Source organism: Neovison vison, chromosome 6, assembly GCF_020171115.1.
Source record: "Neovison vison isolate M4711 chromosome 6, ASM_NN_V1, whole genome shotgun sequence".
In the NCBI taxonomy this organism is placed as follows: domain Eukaryota; kingdom Metazoa; phylum Chordata; class Mammalia; order Carnivora; family Mustelidae; genus Neogale; species Neogale vison.
In genome coordinates this window covers 69,947,744-69,969,525 of record NC_058096.1, presented here as the reverse complement: position 1 = coordinate 69,969,525, position 21,782 = coordinate 69,947,744, and the positions used below count along the sequence as shown (strand labels likewise).

At 38.8% G+C, this 21,782-nt stretch overlaps 1 protein-coding gene across 2 annotated transcripts in view; it reads left to right on the top strand.

Annotated features, from left to right (window-relative positions):
• SLC9A9 (solute carrier family 9 member A9) overlaps positions 1–21,782 on the top strand; it is a 686,028-nt gene that overhangs the window by 456,079 nt on the left and 208,167 nt on the right. For both annotated transcript variants that reach the window (XM_044251554.1, XM_044251552.1), the window contains one exon: positions 19,577–19,730. In XM_044251554.1, coding sequence (XP_044107489.1) covers positions 19,577–19,730 — 154 coding nt within the window. The remainder of the gene's footprint in view (positions 1–19,576; positions 19,731–21,782) is intronic.

Sequence of the window (21,782 nt, the reverse complement as noted above, 5' to 3'; positions counted from 1 at the left end):
AAGATATAAAACCAATGCACAGAAGTCTGTTGAATTTCTATAAACTAATAAAGAAGCAGCAGATAGAGAAATCAAGGAATCAGTCCTGTTTACAATTGCACCCAAAACCATTAAGATACCTAGGAATAAACCTAACCAAAGCAGTAAAAGATCTGTACTCTAAAAACTATAGAACATTTACGAAATAAATTGAGGAAGACACAAAGGAATCAAAAAATATTGCATGCTCATAGATTAGAAGAACAAATACTGTTAAAATGTCTATGCTACTCAAAGCAATCTACACGCTCAATGCAATCCCTATCAAATTACCATCAACATTTTTCACAGAGTTGGAACAAACAATTCCAAACTGTGTATGGAACAACAAAAGACCCCAAATAGCCAAAGCAATGTTGAAAAGAATACCAAAGCTGGAGGCATTACATTTCTGGTCTTCAAGGTGAATTACAAGGCTGTAATCATCAAGATAGTATGGTACTGGCCCCAAAACAGGCACATAGATCAGTGGAACAGAATAAAAGCCCCAGAAATGGATGCACGACTATATGGTCAACTAATCTTTGACAAAGAAGGAAAGAATATCCAATGGGGGGGGGGGAGTCACCTCAACAAATGGTGTTGGTAAAATTGGACATCTCATGCAGAAGAATGAAACTGGACCACTTTCTTATACCATTCCCAAAAAATAAACTCAAAATGGATGAAAGACCTGAATGTGAGACAGGACAGCATCAAAATCCTAGAGGAGAATACAGAACAAGAGAACCTCTTTGACTTTGGCCATGGGAACTTTTAGAGGCAAGGGAAACAAAAGCAAAAATGAACTATTGGGACTTTATCAAGATAAAAAGTTTATGCACAGCAAGGAAACAGTCAACAAACTAAGAGGCAACCTACTGAATGGGAGAAGATATTTACAAATGACATATCAGATAAAGAGCCAGCATTCAAGATCTATAAAGACTTTATCAAACTCCATACCCAAAAACCAAATAATCCATTTAAGAAGTGGGCAGAAGACAATAAACAGACATTTCTCCAAAGAAGACATGCAAATGGCTAACAGACACATGAAAAAAATGCTCAACATCACTCAGCATCAGGGAAATACAAATGAAAACCGCAATAAGATACCCCTCACATCTGTCAGGATAGCTAAAACTAACAAGTCAGAAAAAAAAACAGATGTTGGTGAGGGTGTGGAGAAAGGGAAACACTCCAACACTGTTGGTGGGAATGCAAGCTGGTGCAGTCGCTCTGGAAAAGAGTATGGAAGCTCCTCAAAAAGTTAAAAATAGAACTACCCTAGACCTAGTAATTACACTACTAGGTATTTATCCAAAGGTTATAAAAATAGTGATTCAACCCCAATGTTTATAGCAGCAATGTCCACAATAGCCAAACTCTGTTGATATCCATCAACAGAGGAATGGATAAAGAAGATATGGTATATATGCACAATGCAATATTACTCAGCCACCAAAAAGAATGAAATCTTGTCATTTGCAATGGCGTGGATGCAACTAAATGGTATTTTGCTAAGTGAAATAAGTCAGAGAAAGGCATATGACATATGATTTCATTCATATGTGGAATTTAAGAAAGCAAATGGATGAACATAGGGGAAAGGAAGGAAAACTAAAATAGAAAGAGGGCTGCAAACCATAAGAAACTCTTAACTATAATAAACTGAGGGTTGCTGGAGAGGCGGTGGGAAGAATGCGGTAACTGGATGATAGGCATTAAGGAGAGCATTTGATGCAATGAGCATTGGGTGTTATGTGCAACTGACAAATCGCTAAATTCTACCTTTAAGACTATTAATATACTATATGTTAACTAAATTGAATTTAAATTAAAAATTTAAAAATAAAATGGGAATATGAACTTACTTACACGTTTACTCACTCACAGTCCTCCAGCTATTCTTTCAGTGGTCATTCATTGACACACTCCTTGGATAGGTATTTAGATGAACAAAGACAAAGATACTGGCCTTGACCTTAAGAGCCTTACTGCCTAGAGAGAGCTTGGCTTTGTGTGGCCTAAATTTGGTTCACTAAGACGGGCACCTCAGGTGGTTCAAATCCCGGACAAGTAAGAACTAGAATTTTCTGTCTTAGTCAATTACACCTACCATTTAGTAAATCCTTTCCCATCATCTTTACCCTAACCTTATGCACAGCCTTTGGCACTGGGCAGAACAGTTAGCAACGCCTGCCAAACAGAAGTGGATTCACTTACAAAGCTAACGAAGCTTGAACATCAGTGTTCCTCAATCACATGGGCCCCTTCCAGGCTCCCCGGATGGGTCCTACAGGTGTGTTCTGATGGTGTATAAAGCTGGTAAAAGATATTCTTTTTATTATTTTTCCTAAAGAGGGTGCCCAAGATATGTAAATTCAACCTTGAGGTGAAAGTTCACGACATGATCCAGCTGTTTATCCCTCATCTGCTGGCAGTGAGTGGGGCCTGCAGCGAGCCTTGGAATAAGGGCTTGGCGCTGAGTAGATGATGTTTCTGAGTGAAACCCACATTGTTCATGGACGACCCCACTACCCCTGCTGCCACCCGCTTCCCTGGCCTCCACCTTTTGCCACCAGAGGCAATTAAACTGGGTGAAGCAACCATCAGAAGCCAGATTGAGTTTCTCACCTAGCGCAGACCTTACCCAATTTGTTTTGTATAGACTAGTAATTTACACACACAAAAGCCTTGGAACCTTAAAATAAGGAAAGGTCTCAGGTCAGTAATGGTCTCTCTGCCTTGCAAAGCCTTCAATAATGCAAATACTCTTTTGGGTAGCTAGGTTGCTTTTTAGAGTCTATTGGAGGAAGTTTACCCGGAGACATTTCTAAGGCCTTCTTTAAATTCAAGGCCAGGAGTTCCGAACTGCCATGGTGTATCGTGTGACACCCTGCACAAAGGGCTTAAGAGGAACGCCAAACTCCCCTGAAACTGTTCCTGCTGCCCTCAAGCACAACCCTAGTTAATGCCTGGCAGGAGCTGCCTCGCCCCAGCTCTCAGTTCCCTTGAAACCAAAGAGGCAGAGCTCTGTGGTTTAAATTAAAGGAGGAGATGTGCTTCGCACAAATTAGCTTTCCTATTGATGTGGTGCATATTACAATGATCAGGCCTCTTGTTTTAATTCAAATGCTTGTGCTGCAATTTTTATTTAATTTGAAACTAAATAAGAGCAGGGAGTTGCTGGAAGGAGCGGAAATGCCAAGCCCTGTTGAGCTGTGGCAGCCTTCCTGAAACTGCTGTGACTCGGAGACCGCGTCTCACTGGGCTACACAGCCTCTGTGCAGCGCTGCTGGGATCATCTGAATAGGAGCAGAGCCTGGAAGTGCTTGGGCAGCTTGAAGGAGGCTGCCAGTATGTCAGAGAACGGGCTCCTCCAATTTGTCCATTTCTGCTCTGTTTGGAAGAGACATCGCAACCCTGATGTGTACTATTGCATGAAGTTGGAAGAGTCTGAACCAGGCAAATGTGGCCACAGTGTGCAGATATAATATAAAACTTCACCCACGAGCTCATGTCACCATGAAGACAACAGCACTGGTGTCTCCGGGCTTTGCTGTTAATGTTGTTGCTCATTCGATTGTCCACCAGTGCTCATTCTTAGCCTTCAAATAGAGGCCAGCATCGAAGGATTAAGAGGAAAGTAAGTCATGGAAGAAAAACTTCAATTAAGAAAAATTTTCTGTTAGCATTCATATTTTTCCCCCTCAGTGGTGAAAACACTGCCACTCTTATTCAAGTGTTGGGGAACACTATGCAGCTCACAGAACAGTGGTGTTCTGCAGAAGGACAACTTAAGAACCACAGTTGAGGTGTAGGAGACCGCCTTTCTCTGTGCCTTTTTGGTGAGCCACCAGTCATGCCGTGGTCAGAGCCAATTTGAGACTGACTCAACAATTAATTACAACTGACTTAACAATTACAGCCAAGAAGAAAGTGAGAGGAATTCATGAAAGTGAAGAGCGGAAGTCACTGTGTCACCAATGCTTAGGAATCTGTGTCTGTTACTGCCCAAGCTAATGGAACTCCAGTAAGCTACCAGGACTGCTCCACAATTACCAGTCATCATGTAAAGGGACACTTCCAAGTTTTCTTGATCTTTGATAACCAAAAGTGTGTTTCTCAAACCAGCAGCTTTAGCATCACGTGACAGCTTCTTAGAAATACTGAATCGAAACCTGCCTTTTAACAAGATCTCCAGGTAATTCATGTGCACGTGAAAGTTCGAGAAGCATCTCCCAGAACATTATCACAATTCACGGTTTTCTCTTCTGAACCTCTTTCTTCAATCTATTCTTCCTACCTCTTCTCTTTTGCCTGAGGCCCTCCCAGATGCCAGTCTTGCTTCTTGCTCTTCTATTTGCCGTCTGATGAGCATAACAATGTTTACCCAGTTATTGAATTCCTTCCAGTTCCGTAAGCTTGCTGAAGTCCTTCCTCCTATTCACACAAGCTCTCCCTCTACTCAAAACCCTGGCCACGCCCACCCACCTTCAGCTCTTTAATTCAAAGAATTCCTTTTCCTCTCTATATCTCGGCTTAGATATCACTTCCTATACGAAGCCTTGGTAACACAAGTCTGGGTTGATCCCTCTCAACTGTCTCCATAGCACACAGTACTTCTCCTCTCCCAGTAGCCATCACATTCGACTGTGAATTTTGGCTTGCCTGCCTGCATTCCCTTCTAGACTAGGAGCTTTGTAAGACCAAATGCTGATTTTTTTGGTTCACTCCGTGCCTCAGCACTCAGCACATTAGGTGAAACTGAGTATCTTTCCACAAATAACTGGTGGATGAACAAGCAAATGAATGAACAACCTACAACATTTTCTACCCAATTAAAATTGTACATTTCACTAAAATGACCACTTAAGGACTACCTATTCCTATTCTATGAGGCCTGGGAACTTCTAACCCCAGAACTGGTCCGAGGGGCACCTCTCAGACCAAGCTTCCCTGGCTCCACAGATGGGAGCTAAGCAAAAATGACTTTAAGGAAAGATATCAACAAATAAAACCTCTCATGTTTTAAATGAAAGAAAATATATTTCACCTACTCACTTCTGGCTAAAAAAAGAACCCTTCTCTGGGTGTTGATAACAGTAAACATTGTTAATACTTCATGAAAATACCATTTGGATCCAAGAATATTTTTCAAATCTCTGCTTGCTTTGTGTTGGAGGGATGTGTTTGTTTTTCAGTTTAAAACCTAAGATCTCATTAAAAACCCTGGGACTTTTACATCAGTCAGGTGATTTGAATCAAGATCAGGCTACCTCCAACTTCAGCTTTGGAAAAGATTTCTTTAAATGTGTATACAAGGGTTATTTGAGAATCTGAGCCCTCTAGGCAATAGGCTCTTTCTTACCTTTCCTCTTCCCTTGTTCATAATTCCAGAGACAGACAGCCTGGATGATGCCATCATATCATCAAGCATTCCTTGTCAGGCCTTCCCCTTTGCAACCACCTTACCATGTGTTCCCTCACCTTCCCATACTATATATCTTTCCTGCCCTGGGCACGTCTTGTGCAATTAATTAGGCCACTATATCTTCCTTACCACTACAAGGCCACTAACTAGCTAATGCAGCACAAGCTCAGAACGTTTTCTTCATTAGAGGAGATGAATTTCCACTGAGCCCTCATCTCTCACTATGGCCTGGGGTAGGCATTAATGAGCAAAGTGGACAACTGGAGTACATCTTCTGAGGTTTTCAAGTGGGACAGTGTTAACCAGCTTATGGAGTAAATGTATCAAGCGGTCATAGAAAAAGTCACCTTAAATAATGAATAACCATGAGCACCATTGTTGTGACAAAGTAGACAAGCATAGTAGGTCCATATGAACTGCAGATCCCATTAAGTCCTCATAGTGTCAAATACTGAGAAAAGTGTATGTGGTTATGATAAATTCAGAACATTTGAGAACTAGCTTAGACCTGCAGTCAGTCCTGTAGAGTTGTTTTCTCCTATTATTAGGTCCAAACATTATCATCCTTTATTTTGCTCCAAAATAAATTTACAATAAAAATTATTAGCTCTTGCATTTTTAAGCAACAAATTAGATTCTGCTATTTGGCATGCCACAATATTTTCTAAATATAAACTACTGTTTGGTAAAATGCAGTGAGCTCAGGCTTTTATGCTGGCTCAGCCACATGGAGCTATATGATTAACCCTCCTCAAATCTCAACCCCCTTGACTGTAAAATGGGGATAATCATACTTACCTTAGATGGTCAGTGTTGAAAACCACTATAAAATATATACAAAATGCCTGGCACCAGACTGCCACCTAGGAAACGCTCAACAGATGGGAGTTTCTATCACTTTCTTTAACCACCGCAGATGAGACAGCCATTAGGACTTCACAGAGACATGATTCATATCAACTTACATCTACCGTTTGAAGAACCTCCTATCAGAGACTGGGGTTTTTATTCCGAAAAAGGTTTGACTATCAAATTACTGCCAAGGACACTCTGAGTCCAGTGTGGAAGTGTTAGTAACATGCCCATGGAAAACAAGACCTAAGGCCCCTCTTTTCCTTCATTTAAGGACAATTGTTGAGATTCTACTCTTCATTCTAGCAGTGACTAACTCCTGGCACTAAATACATAAATCAAAATGTTATAACTCAAAGTACTAGTTTTTGTGAGGAAAATATATTGGCGCCCCCTCTGGGACAAACTGACCCATGCAAAATGTCAAAAATCAATTTAGGAGTGCCTGGGTGGCTCAGTGTGTTAAGCCTCTGCCTTCAGCTCTGGTCATGATGCCAGGGTCCTGGGACTGCGCCCAGCATCAGGGTCTCTGCTCAGCAGGGAGCCTGTTTCCCCCTCTCTCTGCCTACTTGTGATCTCTCCCTCTTTGTCAAATAGATAAATAAAGTATTTAAAAAATCAACTTAGACAGATATTTATTGAGTGTGAGAAAGTGGCGAAATTCTGTAGATAACCCAACCATCCTATCTAGTGAGACAGTGAAGCCAAGGAGAGCATGCCAGCTTCTGAAAGACACTGAGTAATGAAAGGAGACAACCCAGAATGCTTGTCACCGTCTCCCTGTTTCTTACTTTTTTTTCCCCCCCTAAGATTTTATTTATTTATTTAACAGGGAAAGAGAAGGATAGAGCAAGCAGAGGAAGCAGCAGGCAGAGGGAGAGAGTGAGCGTGCTAACCAATGAGCAGGGAGTCCCATGTGGGACTTGATCCTAGGACCCTGAGAACATGACCTGAGCCAAAGGCAGACACTTCACTGACTAAGCCACTCAGATGCCCCACCTCCCCCTGTTTCAAGGATAAGTTCCTAGGATACAAAAACAGAAGTAATTTTATCACTTAATTCAGGAAGATTCTGTGTACATTTCAGTTTTTCAGGATGTTCAGAATGTCAGAGCTATCACAAATACCTGATTGATAATTTTAACCAAATTAAACTGTCCATTGAGACAAACAAATGGACTACATTATTTTTCCCCATTTTCTGCCTGAATTTGCTTACTAACTGCTTGCTTGTTTTGGCATTATGTAGACATAACCTTAGAAAACTATCAGCACACATGAGCAGGGTTCAAAAAAATAAGTCTGTCTATGTCAGGCACAAATCCCTCTAATTCTGCCCTCAGGTTCTAATGGATAGAGTTCAAAAGAAATCAATAAGATTGACTCAAGTAAGTTATATGTGCAAATGAGCAAGAAGCAGTTACTTCTAAAAATGCCTGTGCTAAATTTCCATATAGCCGTTAGATAATTTAGGAATTTTCAGCATTAGTTCTGATGTACTAGGGAGGTGCAAATGCTGTTCAGGCTACCAGGTCTTTCACAGACAGACCAAGATTCTATGAATAGGGCTGGGTCTCCGCCCCACTGCCCAGTCTCCCCCTGATTTTGCCTGGAAGGCTCTTTCTTCCAAAAATACCAGGAACTATTTTAGAGACCTATGGTTCTACATGAGGAAAGAAGTAGACACCAGGGGGATGCCTGGGTGGCTCAGTTGGTTAGGCAGCTGCCTTGGGCTCAGATCATGATCCCAGTGTCCTGGGATCGAGTCCCACATCGGGCTCCTTGCTCGACAGGGAGCCTGCTTCTCACTCTCACTCTGCCTCTGCCTGCCATTCTGTCTGCCTGTGTGCTCTCTCTCTCTCTGTCTAATAAATAACTAAAAATCTTTAAAAAAAAAAAAAAAAGAAGAAGAACAACAACAAGTAGACACTAGGACAGGTTCCCTGCCGATGAATGACAGCCTTCCCCTCCGTTTACAGTTTCCTCCATCCCACTCAGCACCCACTTCCCTTAGTGCCTGGAGAGTCACTGGACTTTCCTGGAGTTGTTTTTTTTAAATTAGAAAAACATGAGAGCATGCATGTTAACAAGTATTTTTAAATGCATGCCCTTTAGGAGGATTGTGTGCTATCCTTTCTCAACAGATTTCTTCCTTCTGATTGTTTTCAATTGTTTTTTTCCTGGCAGGAAGCTAATTTTGGCTGCGCGAGGAAATGGGAGTTTTGAGTAGAGACTCTAAAACAGGTCATTTTAGATTAGAATAGACTGATGCTGAGAAAGGGAGAAAGAGCAAAAGAAGGAAGGAGAGAGAGCTAGAGGCGATGCAGAAAGAGTAGGGGAGGAGGAGTAAAAGGCAAAATATCTATTTCAAAATATTGCCTTTGATCCATCTTCTGCCTAGGAGAGGGGAAGAAAATTTTCTTCTTTGCATTTTTCCTTAAAACTCAAACTCAAGATAACCACAATTTTTTTTTAATCTTTGTTATGATTTAAATATTCAGTAGGGGGAATGAAACAGACTGAATAACCAGCCACAGCATTTACTGTGTAACCTAGGCCACTCCATCCCTCCCAGCCCCTATTTCCTCACCTGTTAGAAGAAGAGTGTTTTGTGATTTACAGGGACACATAGGGGAGAGAGAGGTGGGATAGGTAGACGTTGAGAGCCTTAGGACATAGAGAGCTCTAGGATAAGCACAGAAACACAAAATTTAGTGAGTGAACCACAATGGTAAAATCCTCTCTTGACTCATATTAACATGGAAACAGGGGAAAGATGCTTCTCTTCTAAATGGATAATTCAGATATCACCAGGATCTTTCCATATAGTGACATCATGTCCCTAAGTCAAGGGTTCTAAAAGTGTGGTACCTGGACCAGCAGTATCAGCTCCACCTGGGAACTTATTTAAAAAGCAAATTCTTGGGCCCCACCACAGACCCACTCAATTAGACACTCTGGAGGTGAAGCTCAACAATCTGAGGTTGAACAAGTCTTCCAACTGATTCTGATGTAGCCCAAGTGTGGGAAACACTGCTACAGGGACTCATTGATATTTATAACCAGCCAGCAGAAGGGGAAAGAGAGGCTGTGGTAGGAACAGCTGTTTCTTGAAAGCTTTGGCCCAGGAATGACATTTAGCACTTCTGCTTTCATTTCCCTAGTAAGAAGTAGCCATTTGGCTATACCTAGGTACAAGAGATGCTAAGAAATGTAGTTTATGTAGTTACAGCAGCATACCATGGACGGCAGATAGCCATTGTTGTCAAAATAGCCCTCTACGATAGAAACATTATCACCGTTTATAACATTTCTCCTAAGGGAAAAAGCAATCCAGTGTCACACTAGGGTTTCTCAACCCCAGCAACTATTGACATTTGGGGCCAAATAATTCTTTTTTGGGAGGATTGTCTTGTACATTGTAGAATGTTTAGCAGCACCCAAGTCTCTACTCATGAGATTAAGAACAGTGTCCCCTGCCCCCCAGGTGTAGACAAACACAAATGTCTTCAGACATTGTCAAATATTCCCTGGGGGGACAAAATCACCAAACTTGAAAACCACTGGTTTAAACAGAAAACTCATAAGTTGACTTTTGAAACTCTGTACTGAAAATTTTAGCTAGTGGGAAAGATTATTCCACAATTTACTACCACATGAACCTTACCTACACAAAAATAAACTTCCAAAGCCAAAGGCATCTATGCATGTTGACTCAGAGTTGTGACAGAGCTAATACTATTTACAGTACCCTTCCTGATGTAGCCCAAGTGTGGGAAACACTGCTACAGGGACTCATTTTTGGATGCCCAAGGCATCCAAAACCAAACTTCTTTTCATGCAAAAATATACTAAAGTTATGTTGCATTACTTCTCAGTGGCCTTAAGTTTAACTGACTCAAGTTCAGGAAGAGAGATGAAGGAAAGAAAGTCCTGCTTCTCTAATACAGACTTGGTTTCCAAAAAGACTCAATTTATTTTTGAATGCAGAAGACTTTTCCACTAAAACAATCTGTTGGCATCGCTTCCATGTGATAAAATGATATTGAACTGAAAATGGAACCGTGTAGCAAGATTGTACTATCCTGGAAAATGTATTTTGAAACCAGACTGACATTTTTGCTGAAAGTAGCCACCCTTTGCAAGGTCATGGGACTTCAGCGAGGGTAAGACAATACATAATTCCATTGTAGATCCAAACTAGGGTTTGATTTATCAGATTGATGATGAGAATGTGTTAAATCTTTGAAATCAACTCCTTCACAGTACTTGAAATGAAAGGAAAAAAGAACTGCAATTGATTATATCCCAAATGGAAAGAAAGTCAGCAAAATAACTCACTAAAGAGACATGTCTTTTAAGGGATGGGTCAGTTTCTCAGGGACATTTCTGCATCCCTGTTCATCTACTGCTCATTTTCTTTTGGGTTCCAGTTGTGTTTCAAATGCAAAATATGACCTTTCCCTCATCCATTCATTCATGTATTCATTCAGTACTGGAATGCTTATTTTCCAGGAGTAGCATTGGATGTGCTCTCACTGACCTTGCTTTCCTGTGAAGGGACACAGATCTTACAGATGAAAAAATAAACATGATAATTCCAGATGTTGATAAGTGCAATAAGAGACATACAAAGAAGAGATGGCGGAAAGTGGAGGGCACTTAGACAGCATGGACAAAGCAGTCTTTCTGAGGACTGAGAAGAGGCAGCCAAGGGTCAGTCTAAGAAGAGAGTAGATTAGGGAGGAGCAGTCAATACGAAGACCTTGAGGCAAGAATAGACTTGGTTTAAAAGACAAACCATAAGAGACTCTTAATCTCAAGAAACAAACTGAGGGTTGCTGGGGAATGGAGGATGGGGAGAGATAGGGTGGCTGGGTTATGGACATTTGGGAGGGTATATGCTATGGTGAATGCTATGACTTGTGTAAAACTGATGATTTACAGACCTGTACCCCTAAAGCAAATAACACATTATATGTTAATTTAAAAAGAATAAAAAATATATTTGAACTTCAAATAAAAAAATAATAATAAACTTTATCTTCCTACATTCTCAAGCTGCAGACTTCCCTCCCATCTTCCCACTCTCTCCAGTAAAAAGACTCTAACCGCGCCACTGAACTCCAGACTCTTGGATCTAACTACCCACTCAGTCTCTTCATTTGAATGACCTATAGGCATCTTGGATTTCCCATGGCCAGATCACAATCCTTGATCCCCTCCCCATATACCAAACATGCTCTTCCCACAGTTTTTCCCAATTCTTCCAGTGGCTTAGCCCTTAAGCTCTTAGAGTTCTCTCTTCTCCTCATACCCTTCATCTAGTTCATCAGCAAATACTGTCAACTTTTAATATTATTCCAACACCTACAATGCTACAAATCTAGTCTGATTCTCTTTTACTTCTTACCCAGACTAATGCAGCAACCTCCTTTACTGACCTCCTACCCCCGCCTGGAAATCAGTTTTTTACTGCAGAGCTAGAGTGATGCTTTTAAGCATAGACTAGATCATATCCTTACCCTGAAAAAACCTTTCTAAAGTTTTCCATCTCAAAATAAAATTTAAAATCCTTGCTGTTCAAGAACCCAACATGATCTGGCTCTGTTGGCATTATCTCTTTCCACTCCCTCCCCGCTGCCACATTAATTCCATTCTAGACATGTCAGCTCTTTGCTGATACTTGAACATATCAGACATATGCTCACCTCAGGAACTTTGCAGCTACTGTTCCAGAAGCCTGGAATGCTTTTCTTCCAGATACGCATATAGTCTTTCTTCATTCTATTAGAGTCTCTGCTCAAATGCCACCTAGCCATAGTGGCTTTCCTAACTAATAGGAAATACTCCCTAAATACTCCCACTACATTATTTCCAACTAATCTAGAAGCTCCTTTAAGGCAGAGACTATCACTTATTTACTACTATTCCCTGGAGCTTGAATGAATGAAAGGATGAATGAATGAATTCATGAGTAATACCACCTCATATCTAGAGGGTCAGAAACCTCTGCAGTTGTTCAATTTAAAAACACTGAGTTTCATGTTTCAGATACTACAAGTGTAAGGAAGATGTAATTTCAACCTTTGAAAGATTAAGAATTGAGGGTAAATATCAGATTAAATTAAACTACTGATTCATTTCAGAATATCAGATGCAAGTGGCATGACAATATGTTCTATGGGATTTCTAAGAAAGAGAAAACAGTGTGGACTGTAATATTCTGGAAAAACTTCATTGGGGTAGAACATAGGTAGAAAGAAGTGAAAGCAGTTAACATTAGGGTCCATGGCACAGAGGTAAGGACAGCAACTGTTTGCAGAAGAGAGAAGACCATCTTATTGGTATGAAAAGTTCTCAATGGAAAAGAGGGGGTAATAGGAAAAGTGGGGTAAGGTTCTGATTGAAACGTTTCTATGGGGTGCAGGAAGCCATTTACAGCTTCTGGGTCAGATAAAAAGCTAGGTTTTGAAGAAACTGTTCAGAGGAATATGGATAGCCTGGAAAGAGGAGAGGTTGAAGGCTGTGAGGCCAAAGTGCCAGAGGGTTGGTCAGCAGCATACTCAAGGTGTAAGGAAATGGGCCTTGAACCAACGTGGTACAGTGGGAAGCGAGAAAAGCCTGAGCCATCACGTAACTCAATCTCTGCTGAATCCAAATCTCTGGAGTCAGGACACTAGCATCTATAATTGCAAATATTTTTAAGTTATAAACTGACTCTGATATGTAGTTCTAGTTAAAGACCGTAGTCTAATCTTAAAACCTCCATCTAGATATAAGACAACACAGATCCAGACGGGGCATCCTGCTTATGATCACGCAACCTATTAGGAGCAGGCCTGAGAACAGATCCCCAGGCCCTTGATTCTCAATATAAGGCTTTAAGAGTCTCAATAAATGATAAAAGGGCAGAAGCTGAAATTACAGAAACAATTACTCAACCATTTCATTGAACTAGAAGGTATCAATTGTTTCCCTATATGTAATCAGAAATGGAAGAATCAGAACATTCATGCATTCATTGATCAACAAATACTTATTGAGCACCTATTATGTTGTTGGCATTGCTATAGTGTTGTGGATAAGCAGCAACTAGCCAATTGCAATGTAATGAATGTAATGTTCTAAGTCCCCTGATGAGGCAAGTACGGGTTGTACTAGGCATATAAATTAGCCCAACCCAGGCCCAGACCTCAGAAGAGCCTTTGTAGAGAAATCAGTGGCTCAGTTGAACTCTGAAGATCAGTTGGAATTAGGTGAAGTTTGGGTGAGAGTTATAAAAAGAACTGCAGAGAGTTAGGGTGGGCAAAAATGACTCAGGTGTAGAAAACCATGTATGCAGACTTCTTTTACCCCACCATTGATTTCAGCTCCTTAAACATTATTTATCTGTTGACAATAGTCATGATTTGGACCCTCATGAAATTTAGCAATCAAATCTTTTTCATCAGACTGTACATGCACAGTATACACTTTACACCTCTAATACACCTTATCCCCATCTACCTGTTAAGAAAGTCACTTTTGCAGTATTATGAGCCCTGGAATGGAGAAACCCAAACTTCCTCATTGTTGCATTTATCCACTGTGTCTTGGATAAAGTATAGCATATAGTGAGTGTTCAATATATGTTTAGTTTTTGACGGTTGCTTTGCACCTTCAGTAAAAATGCCCTAGGGAGTAGTTATATTCCTGTGATTTAAACATAGCAGTATCTGACCTTCAGCCATTCAGAACACATTTGCCAATTTATAACAGATTAAGTTTCACTTTTGCTCTTTAAAGATAAACAGGAAACTGCATGGTTTCTGCAGCAGGGGTCCTTGCTAGAAAGTTTTCCTTGGTTTGACAGTCTTCTACTGTTATGAATAGAACATCAACATAATTAAAATAAGAATCCCTTAGAGGCCAATTTTAAACAAAACCACATTTAATTGCAGGTAATTCTTTTGTTCCCCAAGATGATGCTAACTTTCCAACTGAGTATGTGAAATATGTCATATCTCTGCAAAGTAAACCCATCTAAAATGAAATGGTATAGTCTAGCAACCCTCGAAAGCATAGGATCATTTCCATTCAGTTGGTTAAAACAAAGAAAAAAAGAAAGGTAAATCCAAAGGGTCAACATACCCATAAGACAAAACAAAACACAAGCTTTGACAATGAGTTCTGGATTTCCTGAGTTTCCAAGCAAAGTGGATGTTCCTTGGAAATAGTGTTTTGCTAAAAGAAACTCCTGAGTCCATATTAATTTTTCATTTCTAGTATTTTGCTGGTAGCTGAAGTAATTTATTTCAATCCTAAAGCCTTCTGTTTCCCAAATCCATGTTAAATAGATAGGAGAGGTGAGCATAGAATCTCCACAAAGCAGATGGATTGAATTGTGTCCCTTCAAATTCATTTGTTGAAGTCCTAACCCCAAAATGATGGTATTTGGGGATGGGGTTTGGGGGGATGTAGTTAGGTTTTGATGATGTTATTAATGTAGGAAAGATGTTGGAGTTCAGGGCCGATGGCCAAGAAAGAATTCTTGAGCCATCTTTTGTGCAAAAAGTTTATTTAATTAAAGCACAGGGACAGGATGCATGGGCAGATAAAGCTGGACTGGGGGCATGAGGAGTGGCCCATCATATACTTTCAAATTGTGAGGGTATTAGGGATAGTGTTAAGTCTCTAAGGAATTTTGGAAGCAGGGTTTCCAGGTCCCTTAGGGGACTAGTTATTGTTAACAAAAGGTCATTTATTACTGTGTAAAAAAACCTGAATCATGAGACCCTTCGGATATATACCGGTGGGTCATATGCTTTGGGGATGATTACCAACATATTTATTGACAGGGGAAATAAAGGAGGTTTCCATAGGAATTTTTATATGTTAAAGTAGATTTACAGGATCCTGGGGGTCAGGCTCAGACTGCCTTATGCCCCCAACAAAGTATTAACATCGAGGCAGCTGAGTTTCTAGAGGAATGGTACTCTGCCCGTTTCAAGGACCTATCTGTGGGCTATAAGTAGTAAAGAAATTTAATTTTTCTTTTGCCTTTGTTTCCCATATCATTATGAGGTTGGGGCCCTATGATGGCATTGCTGTCTTTATAAGAAGAGACACCACATGGAGCTTGCTTTTGCTCAGGAAAGTAACCTTCCAAAAGCCAGGAAAAAAGCTCTCATCAGAACCCAACCATGCTAGCTAGCCCTCTAATCTTGGGAATGCCTGCCTCCAGAACTGTGAAAAATAAAATTCTGTTGTTGCAGCTACCCAGTCTATGGTATTCCACGACGGCAGCCCGTATGGTATTTTGTTATGGTTGACTAAGACACATATATAGATATTGAATGAAGCAATGAAAGACCATTGATTGACAATTATCTAGGCTCCAAATGTGGGATAAATAACTTTGATATCATAAAGGAGGGAATATAGGCATTACTTCTTTTTTTTTTTTAAAGATTTTATTTATTTGACAGAGAGATCACAAGTAGGCAGAGCAGCAGGCAGAGAGAGAGGAAGAAGCAGGCTCCCCACTGAGCAAAGAGCCCGATGCGGGGCTCGATCCCAAGACCCCAAGATCAGGACCCGAGCTGAAGGCAGAGGCTCAACCGACTGAGCCACCCAGGTGCCCCTATAGGCATTACTTCTTATCTGGAGCTCCAAAATAGCTTCACTTTGTCCACTTAACCTCCTCAACTGTCTCTGTCCATGCTTCCCATGTCTACAGTACAAAGGCATCCTCTTACCAGCATTTTGGAATTGGCCCTTTTAGCATATTTCTCAACCTGCCACAAGTAAAAGGCAGTGGCTGAACTTTTCCTTTTTTTTTCTTCAAAGATCTTTACGTTGACTCACCTGTAAATATAAAATTTTATATATGGGATATATATTTCATGAAAGTAAGACTAACAGTAATCTTTTGAGTACAGTTTAAACCAAAAACCGCTCATGTGTAGATAACTGATTTAAAAGCATAGTTATGCTAGTTTAATATAGTAACAATACATTATTAAACATATTTAGGAAAATAAATGATTATATGCTTTCTTGTCCTTCATATCTAACATGAAAGAGTTTACAATAAGCATGATGTAACAACTTTTTCTTTTATTCCAATCTCTCTTCTTTCTCACAAAAACTCAAAGTAAACACACACACACATATTCAATAAAATGAGAAATACTTGAAGTCTCATCACTTAATACTTCTAATACTCACCACCTAATTTGGAGTAATGCTGCTTTATGAACATTTCTAACAATGCGTGCTTGAGGAAAAGAGAAAATGAAAAGATCGCCTTCTATCTCCGATATTGTACTGTGATTAAACACTGCTTGGAGCTTTACCTTGACCTATAAATTCTCTCCTCTGATACAGAAGTCTGTTGCAAGACTGTTTCTTTTAGTTTCTGTTCCCTAATGACACCATTTGTATTTCCAGGAGAGAACATTATTAAAATATTCCCCAGTATTAAGTGTTATTAATAACGCCACTCTTTTTTCCCAACTGGGTCTGAATGCATGAACATCTCTGATGGAGAACTTTTCTTCTTGAGTACAGTCATCTCAAGTGTTCAGAATTTCTGATGTATAAGAATTTTTTATATTAATATCTACTTCAAATGTTATCTCCTTATCTTCAGGCCATTTCCTTGTCTACATGGAAATTTAGAATAATTTCCTTCCTCCATTACATTTTGTTCCTTCAAGGTATTTTATAATCGGAGTACATGTTCTTCTCTCTTTCTGAGGCTTCCTTGTTTCGGGCAAAATATATTAAGTCTCTCTCACCTAATTCTCTGGATCTTGTGTTATGCCACTTGTCTCTTATATATTGGTGGTATGGAGATAAGAAAGGAATATTATATCTTAGTTGGGAACCCACAGATAAAAGCCACGCTATAGTTTTCTTCATCCTAAACTGTGTCCAATTTCTAAAATTCTTTTAATATATGAATAAAATTTGGAAAGTTAGATACAGTAAATATTACAAAAGTGGTTCATTGAAATCTTATGTACGTGATTCAAACTATCTTATTAAAAAAAAAAACACCAAATCCCTACCTCTTTGACTTATTCTTACTGTAATTAAAAATGTTTATTTGCAGTTATCTGATATAATAGGACCCATAAATGTCTTGTAAGACTTGCTACCCAACAGAGATCTTCCATTTTAACTTTTTACTATTTGTGCTTTTATTTATTCTTCTTTGAAGTCTTCATCTCTGTTTCTATTTGTGTCGGCACACTCTGATTTGAAATTTTAACAAAACTCTTCTTGCAAATACATTTAATGTGGATTCATAAAAATTCACTTAGCATATTGTTATTAAAGAAGAAAAAGTCAGGTTTAACAGGTAGTTTAGATTATAGACTTTATTGTAGTATGTACTCAGGCTAGAGTAATTCTTAAATGTTATTTAATTATTTATTAATTTCAGTAGTCCGTAAGCTTGGTTTTCCTTATTGCCTGACACATTTCATTTTTTAGAAGTAATTGTGCCCAGAAAAAAATTTTTGTAGGTATACACAATATTATTCTAAAATTTTATGGAGAGACGGAAGACCTAGAATAGTTAAAATAATTCTGAAAACAAAATATAAGAATCATTCTATCCAATATTAAGGCCTAATATAAATCTACAGTAATCAAGACAGAGTGCTATTAGATGAGGGACAGACACACACATAAATGGAGTAGAACAGAGAACCACAAATAGACCCATACAAATATACCCAACTGATTTTTGACAAAGTTGCAAAAGTAATTCAATAAAAACATTAAGTATACATAGGCCAAAAAAGGGGGGGGGGATCTCAACCTAAACTTCATACATTATACAAAAATTAATTCAAATAATCAGACACTTAATGTAAAATGTAAAGCTGTACAACATTTAGAAACAAAGTTTAAAAACACAGGGGATTTTTGGGACCTAGATCTAAGTGATGAATTCTTAGATTTGACTCCAAACATGGTTCATAAAAGGAAAAATCAACAAATTAGACTTCATCAATAAAAAGCTACAAAATGGAAGGATATGTTTGCAAACTATATATCCCAAAAAGGATATTATCTAGAATATATAAAGAATTCTCAAAACTCAACAACCAAAATCCAATAACTCAGAAAAAGAGATTTAAAAAAGGATAACGAAGAAAAATAAAATGAGAAAAAGATGTGAAGAGGCATTTCCCCCAACAAGTATAAAGATAACAAGCCCATTAAAAAACATTCAACATCATTAGTTATTAGAGAAATGCAAATTAAGTGCTCCACACTGGGTGTGGAGCCAACTTAAGTAAATAAAAGAGAAGACAGAAACATGCAAAGTAAAACCACAATAAGCTATTACCACATACCTATCAGAATGGTGAAAATAAAAATAGTGACATTAAATGCCGATGAGGATGCAGAGCAACTAAATGATTTCTCTATTTCCAGTGGAAGTATAAGTGGTGTCTAGCCATTCTGGCAACAATTTGGTAATTATTTTTTAAATATGCGATCAGATCAGTGATTACAGTGATTACAGTCCTACGGAGAAATTACAGTCCTGTGAAGTTACCACAGAGAAATGAAAACTTATGTTTACATATATGTTACATACATACATAAGTTACATACATACATGTTGTTGTCTTTATACACAGCAACCTTTTTTGTAATTGCCATAAAACTAGAAGCCCAGATGTCCCTTCAACAGATAGATGGCTAAACAAACTGTGGAACAGATAGTGGAATACTACTCAGCAATAAGAAGGGATAAACTATTGATACATTCAGCAACCTGGATGAATATTCAGGGAATTATTCTGAGTGAAAAAGACCAATTCCAAAAAAGTATATACTACATGATTCCATTTGATTCTCAAACTGGCAAAGTTATAGAAATGGTGAATTGATTATTGGTTGCCAGAAATTAAGGAGGGAGCGTGTGGGAAGGAAGTAGATATGGTCATTAAAGGGCAACATGACGGATATTGGTGGTGATGGGAATGTACTGTATCTTGACTGCATCAACATCAAAATCCTGGCTGTGCTATTGTACTAATTTTGCAAGATATTACCACTGGGGGGAAAGTGGGGAAGAGCAGACAAGGAGTATGTTATTTCTCACAATAGCAAGTGAATCTACAATTATTGTAAAGAGTTTAATTTAAAAAAGTCATTGTGTTTGTTAGAAAATTATAAAGATGAATATAGGAAAATGAGAATGAGACTCATGCAGATGTTCATTTTCTCTTATTCTCTGTTGGTTTTCCCTGTAAGGTTTGCGAGGAGCAATAGCATTTGCCCTAGCTATTCGGGACACAGAATCTCAGCCCAAACAAATGATGTTTACCACCACACTGCTGCTCGTGTTCTTCACAGTCTGGGTGTTTGGAGGAGGAACAACCCCCATGCTGACTTGGCTTCAGATCAGGTGAGTGGCATGTTTAACAAAGGATAGCATTACAAGGCATGACTGCACTATTTCATTTCTGGTGTTGCTGATTTGGTCAAGAGTACAATGGCAGGTCTATAACATTAAATTTCCCTGGGGTGAAGTTGACCTTCATTCACAAGGTGAAACAGTCTGGCCTCTCCTAGGCCTATCACCAACTCAATTGACTTTTCTAAGAGTATAAGAAATCTTAGGGTGTTGTCTGTTTATAGTCTATATCTAGAAATGAATTTATTTATTTATCTATGAATTATTCCATTCAATAATATTTATTTAATACAGTGTAATATGTTCTGGAATATGCAAAATGAGAAACACACAGGTCTTATCCTCAAGATTCTCACAATTCAACAACAATAAAAGGTGTAATACCAAAGAGAAAGTAAATTTGTTTTGTTTTTAATTCCTTACAGCACTTAGGATAGAATTAGAGACACAGGATATACTTAAATATATTTGATTAGTGAACCAGAGGGCTCCTATAGACACAAGTTAGACAATTTCTCAAAGGAAAAGCAAGGAAGTGTCAGTCAGGGGCCCCCCAAGAATTTCCTGGAAGATGATCACTATAAACCTACATAATATAAATAATGGATAATGGCATCCACTGATTTTAAATAGATATTATAGCCTATACGGTCTCTTAATGTCCAGAACAGCAAAGAGAGGGGATTATAATAATGGGGCTTTAGGCAGGTAAGAATGATTATCTAGGTCATACAACAGGGTCTAATAAGGATGGATAGTGATGTCAACCACAGTATCCACAAATGAAGGGTCTGGATGTCAGCTTAGGCCAGAATTACTATGGCCTGCTGGGGGTTATATATGAGCTTGTCAAGTCATGCAAATGCCCCAGTGAGAATTAGCTCCAAATGAACCAACTGATTCGAGGCCAGACTTGGTGACCAGCCAGGAAGAGAGAGCATTAAAGGCAGGGCTGTGATGTATTTAGGGAAAGGAGCTGATAGGGCTCCAGTATAATAGTCAAGGTGGAAAGCTGACAAAAATGAAGAGCTTGTGCCAACTGTAAAAATGGGTAAATCTATTTTAAAATGTTGTCTTTATTTAATTATATTTTTGATCTGGGTTCTCATTTTCATATCCCCTAATATAACAGTGCTTTGGGTAAGTCACATTTTACTTTTCAATGTCGTATACCTTGATGATCTTGCAGTCCCTCCCTGGTCTTCACCCAGTCTCTGTAAAGCAATTCCATATGCATCACATCTAATAGGAAAAGATCCGTTTGACTGGAAAATGACTTCCAAAAGGATTCAGACAGGGATTCTTATTCCAATATCAACACAGTGCCTAAGATACAGTAAGATTAAATAAATAATTACTACATGAAACATTAAGTGAATATAACCACAATGTAAATTGCTTTTTATTAAGCACTTTCTGATAATTTTCTATCCATTTGGCAAAGAGGAAACAGAAACAGGGCTCAAAGCTTTAGTACAAGAAAGCTTATGCTTAAACTGGGCCAAGTGACCAGGCGTTAAACCAAAATCAAGGAAATAAAGAACTTCTTGAAGTACTGTGATGATTGCAAAACACATTGAAGGGCTTTGACCAAAGTTGAATAGAGAGTGTTTTGAAATGTTTGTTGAATTATTTTCTAGACATATAAATGTGACCCACAATTTCCTTCACAGTAGTAGCTACCTGTAGGTTCCTGTGGGTGAGCACACATATTGCATTAAACTCTACAGTACTGGGCCCCCTGAAGTGTTAGCAAAATAGTGATATGTTCAGGTTTCTGGAAAATAAATTTCAGTAGGTGGATCCATGCATGGAAATATTAGGGCTTAGAAAACAAAAATTAGAGGATACTAATCCCTGCGACATAAAAGTATTAACTACCCCATCAGGTAAATTAGAATATTCAAAACATGAAGTAGTGATATCAACATTTTCCTGAAGTAATTCAAATATAACTTATTTTCTACTGTTGTCTTTCTTTACCTTGAAGAGGTCATCTCCAAATCAAAAATATGTTTTACCCTGAAGTATTTACCTAACTCT